Source organism: Pinus tabuliformis, chromosome 5_2, assembly GCF_031772625.1.
Source record: "Pinus tabuliformis cultivar Carrire ecotype Pingquan chromosome 5_2, CPIR1, whole genome shotgun sequence".
NCBI classification, from domain to species: domain Eukaryota; kingdom Viridiplantae; phylum Streptophyta; class Pinopsida; order Pinales; family Pinaceae; genus Pinus; species Pinus tabuliformis.
In genome coordinates, this window is record NC_142306.1 from 207,541,724 (window position 1) to 207,555,338 (window position 13,615).

The 13,615-nt window shown below is 36.9% G+C and overlaps 1 protein-coding gene across 6 annotated transcripts in view; it reads left to right on the forward strand.

Annotated features, from left to right (window-relative positions):
* Positions 1–11,510, forward strand: part of LOC149158287 (plant cysteine oxidase 4-like) — a 160,416-nt gene extending 148,906 nt beyond the window's left edge. For all 6 annotated transcript variants that reach the window (XM_089436175.1, XM_089436179.1, XM_089436174.1 and 3 more), the window contains exons 6-7: positions 10,797–11,000; positions 11,112–11,510. In XM_089436175.1, the coding sequence (XP_089292301.1) occupies positions 10,797–11,000; positions 11,112–11,233 (326 nt within the window). In that variant the 3' untranslated portion in view covers positions 11,234–11,510. The remainder of the gene's footprint in view (positions 1–10,796; positions 11,001–11,111) is intronic.
* Positions 11,511–13,615: the final 2,105 nt, after the last annotated feature.

The following is a 13,615-nucleotide window of genomic DNA, read 5'->3' on the forward strand; positions in this document are numbered from 1 at the left end:
GATTACACATGTCATTATGAAGACCGAACCTAGTTACATATTTCAACACCTAGAAGCCTATATATAAGATGGAACTCAAACACATTTGAAGACACATCCAAGGCATTCAATCAAGACAAATAAGGAGCTCAATCCCAAGGGAAAAAAAGTCTAAAGAGCAAGTGAAGGTCAAGGAAGAGAAGCAAAATTTTGAAGATTGTTTTAGGGCCTCTATCTCTCACACGTGTGAAAACTAGGGCATCATCTTTATTGCAGCAGGACCGAAATGCAAGAGCCAAAGTTTAGTATCAAAGAAGATCAAGTTGGAAGGCAAGTTATGAAGGAGAAAGAACCACCCTAAGTGAAGGAGAGAGTAGGTAAATTTCAGCCTCAAAACTGCTCACACGTGCGAAATTACCGAGATTGTAGGAAGGCCGAAAAGTACATACCTAAAGCAATGACCGAAATTATGAAACAAGGCCGAAAATGTGAATTGTTGAAGCAGTTTGACTTGTGTTGACTTTTTGGAAGAGAAGCTTATCGAAGGAGAGGTTGACTTGGTCTTGGAGGGGTCTTTGTCTTAGGTCTTAGAATTCGTCATTTGAAGATTCTATAAGAGGAGAAGACTTCTTGCGGGTTTTCCTCTCTAAGAGAGGTTTTGGCCCTCACTAGCAGCCTATATCTTGTATCCTCTTGTTCTATTGATCTTCATAGTTTGGTAGTTGTTTGATGATAAGAATATTATAATAATCAAGAGAAGAAGTAGCTAATTATAATTACATCAAGTTTAAGTAAAAGAACATCAAAAGTAGTTAACAAGTATAGAAAAATTGTTGAGAAATCTAGGGGCAACTAGATTAGGTGATTTCTCTTTCTTGATAATTTCTTGTGAAGAATTTTTACTTAACTTAATTAGCTTCTTTTACTTGATTATAATTAGTGTTCATATCATCAAACAACTACCAAACAGTAATGAACAATGAAAAGAGAGGACACAAGATATAGGCTATCAACGAGGGCCAAAACCTCTCCTCTTGAGAGGAAAACCCACAAGAAATCTTCTCCTTATAGAATTTAATTCGACGAATTCCAAGACCTATGACCCTTGACCAAGACCTCTCCAAGACCAAGTCAAAACTCCTCCTTGAATAACTTACTTCTTACAAAGTCAATCCAAGTCAAACTTGCCTTATGACCACAACTAATCCTCCTTGACCAAGATTTCGGACCTGCAATTGACTGCATTTTTTGGCCCTTACTGCAGAAACCCTAGGTGACATGTGTGAGGGAATTATGGATACGTTAGCTTCTTTTCTTCTTCGCTAAGGAAACCTTCTATACTCTGGTTGCAAAATTGTCCTCTTGTCACACAGAATTCAAATTCTTTTGCAACAAAAGTGATGCCCTAGATTTCGCATGTGTGAGGATATTCAATCCAAAATAGATTAGAAATACTTCGATTTATTTCTTCCTTTAGATCTCCTTCTCTTCACTCTTCTTTAGGTATTCTTGCTCTTGATCAAACTTGTTTTGAGCTACTTGGATGATCTTCTTAAATGAGATCGACTCCTTTATATATAGGCTTCTCGTCACAGCTTGTAGGCCAACTTGTCACTTGATAAGGCCGACTTGTTGGTTGCACATTTGACAAGGTCTTGGAGGGTCTTTGACTCTTTTTTTTACTCAACTAAATTTTCCTTTACAATATGTAACATACCCAAGAGGACCTTCCATACATGACAACGACTCAATTGACTTGTAGACCCAATGACAAGCCCTAGAAGCACTCAATGGGTGCTTGACCTATAAAAATAAATTTCCTTGAGCATGAAACCCATGCCTCAAGAATGACACCAATAAATTTATTTCTCTTTACATCAAATACATAAAATCATGATTACATATGTCATTATGAAGACCGAACCTAGTTACATATTTCAACAGAAATCACCCTCACCTCGCTGCCCTAGATTTCTCAACAGTGGTCTCCATGGATCTCCAGTTGCCAAATAAGGTCTCCTTCTCTCCAGTGTTAGGGCTTGCTCTAGTGGAACCAGCACTACCTAGTCTCTCAATGGGAGACCATCCTCATTTGGGCTCTAAATCAACTCCTTAAGGCCAACCTAGGGGCATACTGGTTTGAATGGTATCATGGTGAAGAATCCTCAAAACCGGGTCAAAGTTGACAAACAGTTTGCGGGACGTGTTATTTGCTAGTGTTGTCAGGACGCCCTAGTCTCTCAATGTTGCCCCTGCTTAGGCCAATGTACTCTGAAAGACTTGGTTCCTGTAGAGTCAATGCCCAAGGCCTGGGTTGTTGGACCACCTGACAGAAGCAACATGGATTCTAGTGAAAATAACCATCCATCAAAGACTAATATCAACAATGCATCTATGTGAGCCAACCTTGGATGCTAAGGGCATATGGAACGAACAAAATTCGTTCTTCAGGTTAAATACTCCAGAAGACTTGGAATATGTAGATCTCCATTAAGATACAGGATTATATATTAAATGTATGAATAAGAATGATACAATTGAGAGTGAGGGGCCCGCTTATATACTAGGCAGTGCCTCTTCATGGAAGGTCATGTCCCATTTAGACATGCCTCTTCAGTATAAATTACTAATTAACTAATTGTTATTACAATTATCCTCAGTATTTATATTTATATCATTTATATATATTTATTTTTAACAATGCCTTCCTCCTCAAAAAGGCTTTTTCCTCAAAGCTTGTTAATGAAAGGGCTTGATCTCTTTTTCTGCTATGAAAATCTTCTCGTCTCAGGACAATCATCTTTGTTGATACAAGTTGATATGTTCCTTGGAGTGACATATGAATTTGTTGCACGGAGAAGGGATCAGACCATCCTATATCAATCTTTTGTGGAACCTTGTGGTGATCAGAAACTTGTGATGAATTGTTATCACTGGACTGAGTTGTGCGCACTTCTGTATTCTTCGGAACATAAGTTTGTTGTTTATGTTCTGAGTGACACGGGTTCATAGATTGATTGAGATGTCTGTTCTTGTGATTTGGATATAGATAAAGACTTTTTTTAGTTTCTCTTATCATGTGTTGCGAGATTCTGATTTACTTCAAGTTCCGATGTCGTCGAGCTGGTTACAGAACCTTCACTTGGGATGTTCATCGTCTGAACTGCAACATCTAAGTATTTATTTTATTCAACTTGCTTGTCTTCTTCTTGAGTTGTGACATTCACTGGATCGGTATCTATCGTTTTTTCGTCAACTTGAATTTCTACATTTAATGCTTCCTTCTTGATAAGTTGTTGTACCTTGTTTTCTAATGACTTCTTATTCTTCTTAAGCTTCTTAATTTGCATTTTTCCTTCTGGTCTTTGAGGCAAGTAACTTCTTCATTTTTGTCAGTGGTGATTTTGTCAATTTCCCTTTGCATATTTTGTATTACTTTTTTACATTCTTGAGAAATTATTTTTGTGATATCTTGCATATCTTTTGGTGTTACGGACTCTGGCTTCACTTTAACATCCTGTAATGTTATCTTTTTCTTTTTGTATGAAAATGTATAAAATGTCTTCCTCATATTTAAGATAAAAGATCCCAGTGATTCAATAGAGGGCGAAGCCAAAATTATATCACTATTGTCACAAAATAAGGCTTTAACGGTGAATTGCGATACAAAAGTATAGTCTCCAATACTTAGTTGTATATTGCTTATGTCGTATTGTTTGTCACTTGTGTCAATAAAACTCGTTTTGATTATATTTGATTCAGGAATCACTAATTGGTTAGCACATTTAGTACTAAGAGTAGGATCAATAGAGATGATAACATCATTTCTCTCTAGTGATCCTTTGAGTTTGAATAGCGAATTGACACATATACTAAAAGTTTTAGGAAATCTTCCCTCTTTCATTTTAGACTCCGCCTCAATTTCTTTCTCATTAGTAATTGTCTCCATTTTTGCTTTTGTCAAGATGAACTTATGGTTAATGGAAATATTCTTCAAATTCACCTTACTTTCACTTTGGCTTTATATATATATATATATATATATATTAATTACATAACTAATGTTATGTAATGTTATTTAGTGTTTTTAGTTTTGAATTCTTATTTCTTAGAAGTAATCATAATTAGCTAATTTTCTCTAGTTAAATCTATTTCTAACTCGATCTATAAAATTTGAAAGGATGAGGATCTATGCCCAAATATAATTTGGGTGCATCCAAATGCCTTTTTAAAGTTATGTTAATGTGACATATATAAAAATCATTTATTTAATTTTTTTTTTTTTCGTGAGTGTGGATGAAGTTAACGAGCAAGGTTATGTAACGTCAAGGCTTAGGAAGTTAACCACTGTTTATAATTTGCATTTAAACGAAACCCACGAAGAGTTGTGTTTGGCAACGAAGACCCACGAGCACATTTTGGCAAAGAAAACCGCGAAGAGTTGCGTCTTTTTATAGATAGTCACAATGTTTCCCAATATGTCAACAACCTGTCAATTTCTCTCCCACGAAAATTACGCTTGTAGGATTTCTGAGTTTATGCTAGACCATTTATGCATTGACCTCGCATTGTTGTATAATTTCTCTCAGATGTCCCCACACAACTGCTACAGGTAAGTCGATGGTTGTTTTAATGAGTAATAACTCCACGAAAAATAGCAAAATAGAGCTTAATGGTTCAAAGAGGTGAAAAAAACTGTGGTAAGTTTCTAACAACAATGAACAAGTAACACTAGTATATTTGCTATTTGTGGCATATTTTTTTCCTAGACAACAGTTGGATTATGGTACGACAGTTGACTTGATGAAAATGGAGCAGTTTAGACGACAACAACTAGTTGTTGTCAGGCTGATAGACGCAATGGCGATCATAATAGATGGATAGAATGGCGGTGATTTAGGTAGCGGTGGACTAGGGATTTGGCGTCGTGTTTTAGTAGTTCGGTAATCTGCCTGACAAGTTGCGTCAGTGGTTAAGTGCAACAGACTCGCGAATGGCGTTGTGCGAGAAGCGGATACCATGGTCAGGGTGTGGTGGCGACTACTATCGCCGTCTGGCTGTATTGTCGACGGTGCTGTTGTAAGACGGTAGTTAATCTTTCCTTTATGTTATTATTATTATTATTATTTTTGTTTTGTTGCACTTTTGTTTTTTTTTATTTTATTTTATAAAACTCTTTTTTTTATTGTTTTCTTTTTAAATCAATTTTTTTTAACACTTTTAATTTTTATATTTTATATTTATATTTTTTTGTTTTTCTATACCTTATATATCTATCTATATATATATATATATATATATATAGATATATTCGCGTGCCTGGACCGCCTCCACCCATTGACCCCACAATGCCTTGGGCTTTTTTTGATGGCGCTGCCAACACAAACAGCTGTGGTGGAGGATTTATCCTCCACATAAACGAACATCATCAGTTCAGAATCAAAGCCGGCCTAGGAGCTGGGACAAACAACTTCGCCGAGCTCATCACCCTTCGCCACCTTCTCCATTTCGCCCTGAGACACCATTGTGCTAATATCAACATATATGGGGATTCACAGCTCATCATTAGTTGGATAAATGGCAATGCATTTTGTCACATGCACTCACTCAGCACTATCTTACATGATGCACTTGATCTTAAATCAGCATTTAACCATATATCCATCTCTCACATTTACAGGGAGCATAATAGGAGTGCCGACAAGCTTTCCAAGGAGGCAGCGTTGATGGACAGAGGCACATGGGAAATCAAGGAAATCAACAATCTACAGGAGCAGATTTTTTACCACCGGCCTTATATAGATCCAGAGTACCCAACTCTGGATCAGCGTGCAGCATCTTAGCTGATATTTTATATTTAGTAGACAACAATACAGACATAGACTGCAATTTTTTGTAATTATTTTGAAATTTTTGATGACAAAAACTCACTGATAGTACACTGACAGCATACCCTGCGTGGTAGTGCAATTTAAGAAGGAACTGAACATCATGTCAAAACTGACTCTCATGTAAAACTGATTATCAATGAAATATACTGATTTTTCCAGGGGAAAAAAAAATATATATAGATATATATATCTTTAATTTACTCTCCTTCTTTTTTTCCTTAATGGCCAAGGGCCTAATGGTGAAAATGGAGAACCTCCAAAATCTTGTATTGAAATTCTTCAATGGCAACAAAGTTGACGAATTTTACGGCTAAAGACCTGGATCAGAGAACAAGGCTCTGTGTAGTGGTTACATAGCCAAAGGATCGCACTGCTCTGATACCAAATGGAACGAACAAAATTCGCTCTTCAGATTAAATACCCCAAAATCTTGGAATATGTAGACCTCCATTGAGATACAAGATTATATATTAAATGTATGAATAAGAATGATACAATTGAGAGTGAGGGGCCTGCTTATGTACTAGGCAATGCCTCTTCATGGAAGGTCATATCCCATTTAGACATGCCTCTTCAGTATTAATTACTAATTAACTAATTATTATTACAATTATCCTCATTATTTATATTTATATCATCTATATATATTTATTCATAACAACATATTAATACGTCAAACAAAGATCGCCATTCAAAATTAGGACCAAGTCTTCGTAAAGGTGTTTTCTTCCTTGGTAAGCATGGCTAAAGGTCAACCCTATTAGGTGCCTTAGTCCACCCTTCAATTAATAGGTGTTAGTGTATAATAATGTGGTTATGAAGGGGAGAAGACTTCATGGTCAAGTACCATGGTCAAAGGGACTAGTTGATGGGCGTGTCCACATCTTGAGTGTATAGATGTGATGAGGGAGAATTTGTTGATGCATGAGTTACTAGCTTGGCCTGATTTTTCCACCCCTCTTGTGTGCCTATTAATTCATCTTGATTATTCCTTGTAATATTGCTTATAGTTCAAGGGTTAGATCTTGCTTTGTATGTTGTAGCAGTTTTATTACCCCTTTAGGATGAGTTAGTTTATCGCTCATTGGGTTTGGGACATGCAAGAGTTCTTTTTTTATGTAATGGAGCATCATGTGCTTCAGAACCAGGTGATGGCCATATGAGGTAGGTAGAGCTCACACTAGGCTTTTGCATCATGTGCTCAGGAACTAGGTGATGGCCATCTGAGGTAGGTAGAGCTCACACTAGGCTTCTGCCCACGTGCTAATGTTTATGTTCTGACCATCTTTTGCATTTTGATTTTCTTTATTTTGTTTCATTGTGGCCATGATATGCTTTTTCTTTTCTTTTAGCTGCATCAACTTTCTATGGAAAAGTTTCCTGGCCCTACTCAAGGTATATGAACATATGAGTGCCAAATCCCCAAAAACCAATGATAAGTTGTACCCTAAGAATGGAGGTGAGACATAGGGCTTGTAATGTGGTATGAAAAGTGTTGAGTGTGCCATAGGGAAAATGGGACACACTATCTAAATAAATCTATGTTGCAGGAAACGTGGGGTAGGAGGGCGTTTCCGTACGGGAACGAGTACGAAACGCTGAAACGCGTTTGGTACGGCCCTGAAATGCGTTTCAGGCTGTACTGCCACATTTCACGAAACTGAAACATGGCCAGTACGGCGGCCTGAAACGCGTTTCAGGGCTGTACGACCCACGTTTCAGCATTTACTTGTGTTTTTTAAATTTTTTTTGTTTTTTGTTTTCTAATCTATTCTTACGTTAGTCTAGTGACTTATAGTTGCTTCTAGATGCCTGTCTAAAGTTATAAAATTGAACTTTTGCCCTAGTGTTGATATGCAGTTCATGGTAATGTTAAATTTTTCATTTTCATCCTTTTACTTAAATTTTTAACATTACCATGAAATGACTCAGGATGTTTGAGAGTAGTTTCGCCCTCATTGGATTTCATATGGAGAACGTAGAATTTTATATCTCACTCAAATCCAGCAGACTTATCTGTTTTTCAGTATTTCAGGATTGGGGGGATTGCAATGTTTCCATTGGATTTTATCATGTACTAGGGTATGGAACTTGTATTTAATCGAGAGAACAAAGCCCTCTATGCAGAGGAGACTCCCAATAATCAAGAGAATGTAGGGTACTAGGGTATGAAACTTGTATTTAATCAAGAGCACTAAGGTCATTCGACTATGTCGGAGGAGACTCCCAATCAAGCACGAGACAAAAAATAGAAATTTCTCGTGGCTGATTTTGGATATTTCTATTTTCATTATGTGATTATTCATGAGTAAATGTGATGTAAATTTAGATACTTATAGTTTATGCATTGACAATTGACAATTTTACTAAGTTGCACGAAACGAGGAAACGGGTACGAGTTTCCGAAACGGGAAGCGATACGAAACGCGACCTCCTCAAATTTTGGAAACGGGGAAACGCGAATATATATATATATATATATATATATATAAAATATTTATATATATATATATATATGTGTGTGTGTGCAATCATAAAGCATAAATGATACATTATAATTTATTACACTTAAACATTAAGATTTAATTTACATCACATTTACTCATGAATGATCACATAATGAAAATAAAAATATCGGAATATCCAAAAGCAACCTTTATTAGATATCCAAATCTCAAAATCAGCCTTTATTTATATTAATATATGAGGCTGCAAGTACAATAAATACTATAAGGCTGCAAGAGAGAGATCCAAATCAGGATTTTCTGCATCCACATCCCATTCTTTAGAAGGACCACTGTTGTATTGGGAGTCTCCTCCTACATAGTCGAACGACCTTAGTGCTCTTGATTAAGTACACGTTTCATACCCTAGTACCCTACATGATCTTGATTATTGGGAGTTTCCCCTGCATAGAGGGCTTGGTTTTCTTGATTAAATACAAGTTCCATACCCTAGTACATGATAAAATCCAATGGAAACATTGCAATCCCCCCAATCCTGAAATCCTGAAAAACAAATAAGTCTGCTGGATTTTGAGTGAGATCTAAAATTCTACTTTCTCCATATGAAATCCAATGAGGGCGAAACCACTCTCAAACATCCTGAGTCATTTCATGGTAATGTTAAAAATTTAAGTAAAAGGATGAAAATGAAAAATAAAGGAGAATATCACTTTTACTTTAAGAATTTAACATTACCATGAACTGCATATCAACACTAAGGCAAAAATTCACTTTTATAACTTTAGACACCCATCTAGAAAATTAAAAAACAAATTTGAAAAAAATAAAAATAAAAATAAAAACACAATTCAATTGGGAAATGCGAGCTGCACGGCTGGGAAACACGTTTCCGGCCGTACTGCCACGTTTCCGTTTCGGGAAACGTGGCAGTACGGCCGGAAACGCGTTTCCTGGCCGCACCAAACACGTTTCTGCGTTTCGTCCTAGTTTCCAGCCGGAAACGGCCCCCCCCCCCACGTTTCCTGCAACATAGCAATTTTATCATAATGTATCATATATGCTTTATGATTGCACATATTTCTTAAATGTCCTAATATATATATATATATATATTCGCGTTTCCCCGTTTCCAAAATTTGGGGAGGTCGCGTTTCGTATCGCTTCCCGTTTCGTAAACTCGTGTACCCGTTCCCCGTTTCGTGCAACCTTGAAATAAATCGTGGCTTTCTAGGTAGTACCCCTCCTATAACCCAAAGGGCCTGAAAGGCGGTACTATTGGACTAGGATTAAAGATTAACCCCCTTGGTAAGGTGAGAAAACAAAGATACGGTCAAGGTTTGTCAATCTGGGAGATCACTCCATCATCCATACTAAATGCCCAAAACAAACAAATATAAGCATCTGATTGCAAAATGATCAAGTACCTTTTGGACAGCAGCCCACCTTCATCCAAGTGTCAATGTTGGATGGTGATAGGCACATGGATGATGCAAATGGTGGAGGCACACTGCATATCATCGTCTAATGGTGGCTGGCGGGGGCTGCTGGCTGTCTGGTTGATCGGCTAGACGTCAAATGTAGTAGAAAACTGTCCTAGAGGGTTACCCATTTTGGTGGGTAACACATCCAAGTGGACTTGGTTAGCAATTATGTAATAAGCAACTTAATGGTTGATTTGTATGAGGAACTGTGTAAAGATATATAAGCTAGTAGGTGAGTCTGAGCACTATAGAACGATGCCTAATGTTCTGTTAGACTGATGGCTTTGAAGTAAATGGAGTAAAGTGATTGATCCAACATGGTGCAATTTTATGTTACAATATGCTATTTATTCTGCCATGCTTCTTTACTGCTATTCAATGAATCAGTTAGAGCAGTAAACATGAGTGTTATACTACCATAATGGAGAGCTGTATATCTGAAAAAAACATGTTGCATTGCCGAGCGCTATCATCTGGCAAGAGATGGTTCTCTTTTATCTTGCCTTAACTTCTAACTCATAACCAAGTTTGACTGGTCAGTTGTGTTATAAATTTCAATAACTTCAACCCGTGATTTCAGGAGTTCAATAACTATGACTTGTTTCAGATGATAAATATTGCCACAAAAGATCACAGGGTAGGACTCAGAGTGAGATGGTATTGATCAATATGATATTTAATTGTAGCCAAAATGATTTGCTACCATTATTATGTTTTACAATTATTTGAGAATAGTTTTGACACTAAATTGTTAAAAACTTGACTTATTCTTGTACCCAGCCTATCTTGAGACTGGGATGATGTTAATCAATCAATTTTACTCGTAGTTAGGAAGCACTAGCAACCTCAGCTAAATGATAAGAGAAAGCACTGTAATAGTTGAATTTAGCAACCATTGTGCTGATCAAATTAATGACTATTTTTATCTTATTCCGGCTATCTTGTTTCTTAATAGTTAATTATTGTGGTGGCACTTGCAGCAAAATTAGCAAAACTGGTGAAAGATTGTGAAATGTCTGCACCCTGCGATACTACTATTCTCTATCCTACAAGTGGTGGTAATATACATACATTCAAGGCCTTGACACCTTGTGCGCTTCTTGATGTTCTGGCACCGCCGTATTCTACCGATGATGGCAGGCATTGCTCATATTATCGCAAATCTCCTAAACGAATTCCTTCTGGTAAAGGCTTTTAGTGGAGCTTGGCAGCTTGTATTTTCTTCTCTCAAGTTTAGAGAACATTTTGATAAATTTTCCCTTTATACACTTTTATTTTGTTTAAATCTTCTGCAGGTCTACAACTTAATGGCATTGATGTAGCTAGTCATCAGTTGGCTTGGTTAGAGGACTATCAACCCCCCGATGATTTTGTGGTGCAGAGAGGACTGTACAGGGGTCCAAAGGTGGTGCTTTGATTTCCTTGGCTGTACCATATTTCTACTGCTGATTTTTTAGACACTAAAATAGGGAGGGATTCTTCTGTTGCGTGTTATATGTGGAATCTCTTAGAAATCACAACATAGATCTACAGTGTAACAGGCATTTTCATGTGAAAAAATCTTGCATGTGTTCGGCTGGGATTGGTTTGATCTTTTTCATGCAAGCTTCTTCTGTGGGTGCCATGTGATAGATAATGAAATGCAATTCTGTGAAGGCATTCATATAAAATTTCGGTTTTCCATTGGCTGTAAATATATGTGACTGATATAACCTGCTTAAAGGTACGCAAGAAAGCATTGATATGTTGGTCTATGCATAGGAGGGTAGTCTTTTTTTCCTTTCAAACACGTTTGTCGTTCTATTATCTTGTTTGTTGGAAGAGCAAAATCGAAAAACCCCCACAGCTTTTCGGGTTGGGTAGGAAATTTGTCAGCTTCATATTCAGTGATCCATTTATTGACTGTTTCCAAATTTATGTGCAAGCCCTGTGCTTGTAAACTAGTCTTATCCATGTTTTGATCCTTTTTGGTCATGTTCTGTTGGTGATGGTCTATTAGACAGCTTGTATTGACATGTGTCTATGAGTTCTGACCATAAGTTGAATAAACTGCAATTGATATGTTTGGTATCTGCGAATACTTCTGAAATGGATGTGTAAAGAACGACATAAAATGAATGATGGCTAAAAACAAATAAATAATACATGTGAAATCGACAGTAGTATTTCTACCTTGGTACTGTAATGCTTACACTTTATGATCGGCTATAAAGTAAAATTTGCAAGGTTCTCTATAGAATGTCGTGGGAACATATTATAAAGAAAGTTGCTTTTGTAATTAAGTTTTGCGGCAAAACTCGTTTCACATCCTCCTAGATCTTTATCTGTTGACTAAAGTTTGTTAATTATGAAGACATAGTAAATATAAACTCAAGGCAGCTTTTTGTTCCAATTTTTCACTTGTTATCACAACAATCTTATAATAGAACAGATATGATAACCAAGCACATCATGTAATATGAACTGATATGAATTGGTTCATAAGAATGGATAGCTACTGAATTGTCTTTTGTTACTTGGACTGCAGGGATTGTCGGTCTGAAAATATAATTGTTATGTCCATGATTATAGAGGAGGCAAATAGTACCCTTGTCACTTGAGAGAACCCTTTTATAATGAACTAACTGGCTCAAATCTCTTTCAAGTTCTTAAAGTGTCAATTCAAGCTCGTGGTTATAGGAAACACAACCAGTAGGAATAATGGGAGTGTAAGCTCTGTGTTTATTAATGTATCACTGAATATATTGCATTTGCCTCTATGATGGGGTTTAACAACTGCTATATTTCCTACAATGCATAGATCCGCTATCGAAGTTTCCTCTTTAACTTAGTAGTTAGTAATACTAAGATACCGACAAATTTGGCACACCTCCTCCAAGAGGACAATGCATTAGATATGTTCAGATTTGTTAGGGTGCTCATTGGACATAACGGGTAAATCTGTCCCTAATTTCTGTGTTCCAGATGTGGACGTAACTCTTTGGATGTGAGATGTCAGCACCTGTTCCGTATGTTTGGATTGGCCCAATTAAAAAGAAGCAATTAATATAAAATAGTATCTCCGAAACACCTTGGACATACTAAAATTCGGATCTTCCTCTTTGAACAACCCCCCGCATTGCCCCTCACCTGATTTGTTGTTTAGACGAGGTTGGCCTTGTTTTTGTTAATGTTAAGACAGCGCTTGCAAGTGAAAGAACCCTAACCTTATTAAATGGGAAGGACTGATTGATAATCTATGTACAAGGTTAGTTCGGATGGAATCTCCTGTGGGTGAGGGTGTTGGAAAGTTTTTGGATGTGAAGGAGCTTGTGGATTTTTCAGAGGCTTGCTAGGCAAGCTAGTGTGCAAAGACTAAGTCTGTCAATAGAAGAAAGAAGTGTGTCACAGTAAAGAATTGAGAAAATTCATATGATGATATGAGAGGATCTAATGGTGGAGCAAATGATTCCAATAAAGGAATTGGTCTTAGTAGGTAGATTCTTTGGGAGATACATGAATGAGAAAATGCTAAGGTAGTGCCTTGGTAAGGTAATAGGGCATTGTCTTACGTGCCCACCTTCCACACTTAGTTTTAGTGGTCATTGGCATTCATCTTTAGGAATGGTGTAGACATCAAAGGATTAGGAAGGGAAAATGGTTATAGTGACGTACATTAGTAACTTTGAAAGAATGAGGGCTCCTTTTTCTGTCCCAAGAATAGAGAAGGGAATTATTCATCCTATATTGGGTTGAATCTTTACTTTATCCCAATGTTGCACTAATTGTTATCGGGATAATATCAGCGCAAGGAAAAATA